At 63.6% G+C, this 917-nt stretch overlaps 1 protein-coding gene across 3 annotated transcripts in view; it reads left to right on the top strand.

The window, feature by feature from the left end:
- The first annotated feature begins 237 nt into the window (after window positions 1–237).
- DCLRE1C (DNA cross-link repair 1C) overlaps window positions 238–917 on the top strand; it is a 53920-nt gene continuing 53240 nt past the window's right edge. For 2 of the 3 annotated variants that reach the window (XM_015565037.1, XM_015565036.1), the window contains exon 1: window positions 238–467. In XM_015565037.1, the coding sequence (XP_015420523.1) occupies window positions 253–467 (215 nt within the window). In that variant the 5' untranslated portion in view covers window positions 238–252. The remainder of the gene's footprint in view (window positions 468–917) is intronic. The other variant, XM_006765315.2, reaches the window with a different exon arrangement.

Below are 917 nucleotides of genomic sequence, written 5' to 3'. Positions count from 1 at the left end.
CGCGTTACTCTCTCTGCAGAGGCACGGACAACTCTTCACCAAAACTACACCGTGCCGTGTCAGTGGTTTCCGGTAGAAGCCACACGTCCAGCTACACCGTCGATCTAACCCAGCCGCCCAGCCCAGGCTCTGCAGCGGCCTCGCTCGAGCGCAACGCAGCTCTGACATTTAACTCAAGTCGCTGAAACGCTCCTAGGCACCGCCCACTTCGCAGGGCTCCAATGATTGGGCAAGGCTGAGCCCGGCTGGCCAATGGTGAGGCGGCAGCAGCTTCCCGGAAGTGGCGGCGCGGTCCGGCATTCCGCGGCCTCGCGGCGGGCTTGCTGGCGGACCCAGCGCTCCGGCGGTGGCTGGCGCTATGAGTTCCTTCCAGGGGCAGATGGCCGAGTACCCGAGCATCTCCATAGATCGCTTCGACAGGGAGAATCTGAGGGCGCGCGCCTACTTCCTGTCGCACTGCCACAAGGGTGAGCGAGCGGGGCGTGCCGCCCAGTCCCGGGGGACCCGGGCTGCGCGGGTTCGGGGGGGCCCCCCGGGGAAGTCGCCCGGGAGCTGGAGAGGAGGGACGTCGGGGGCCCGGGGCCTGGAGCGAGGGGCTGCGGGCTTTGGCAGGCCAGGAGGGAGACTAGTAACTGCCCCTCGCCCCAGTCTGGCTCTTCAGCCTCGGAGGCTTCCTTTTCTCATCTGTGCAACTGCCGGTTGCGCACTGAACCCGGGCAGTTTGATCAGGCACAGCTATTATGTTCTGGAGGCGCTCCTAGCGGCCAGTACTCAGAGGTTGGCGAGGATTAGCTAGTTCTCCCACCTCCTCGCTACTATGTTAGGAAGGAGAAGGTGATGGAATTCCGCCACACTCCCCAAACATTAACAGGCAGGCACACTCTCATCCTGAAATCAACCACTCTGTCAGCAAACTC

The sequence above is a fragment of the Myotis davidii genome, unplaced genomic scaffold (genome assembly GCF_000327345.1).
Source record: "Myotis davidii unplaced genomic scaffold, ASM32734v1 scaffold1380, whole genome shotgun sequence".
Classification (NCBI taxonomy): Eukaryota; Metazoa; Chordata; class Mammalia; order Chiroptera; family Vespertilionidae; genus Myotis; species Myotis davidii.
Note: the sequence above shows the minus strand (reverse complement) of the source record. Positions and strands in the feature narration are given on the sequence as shown.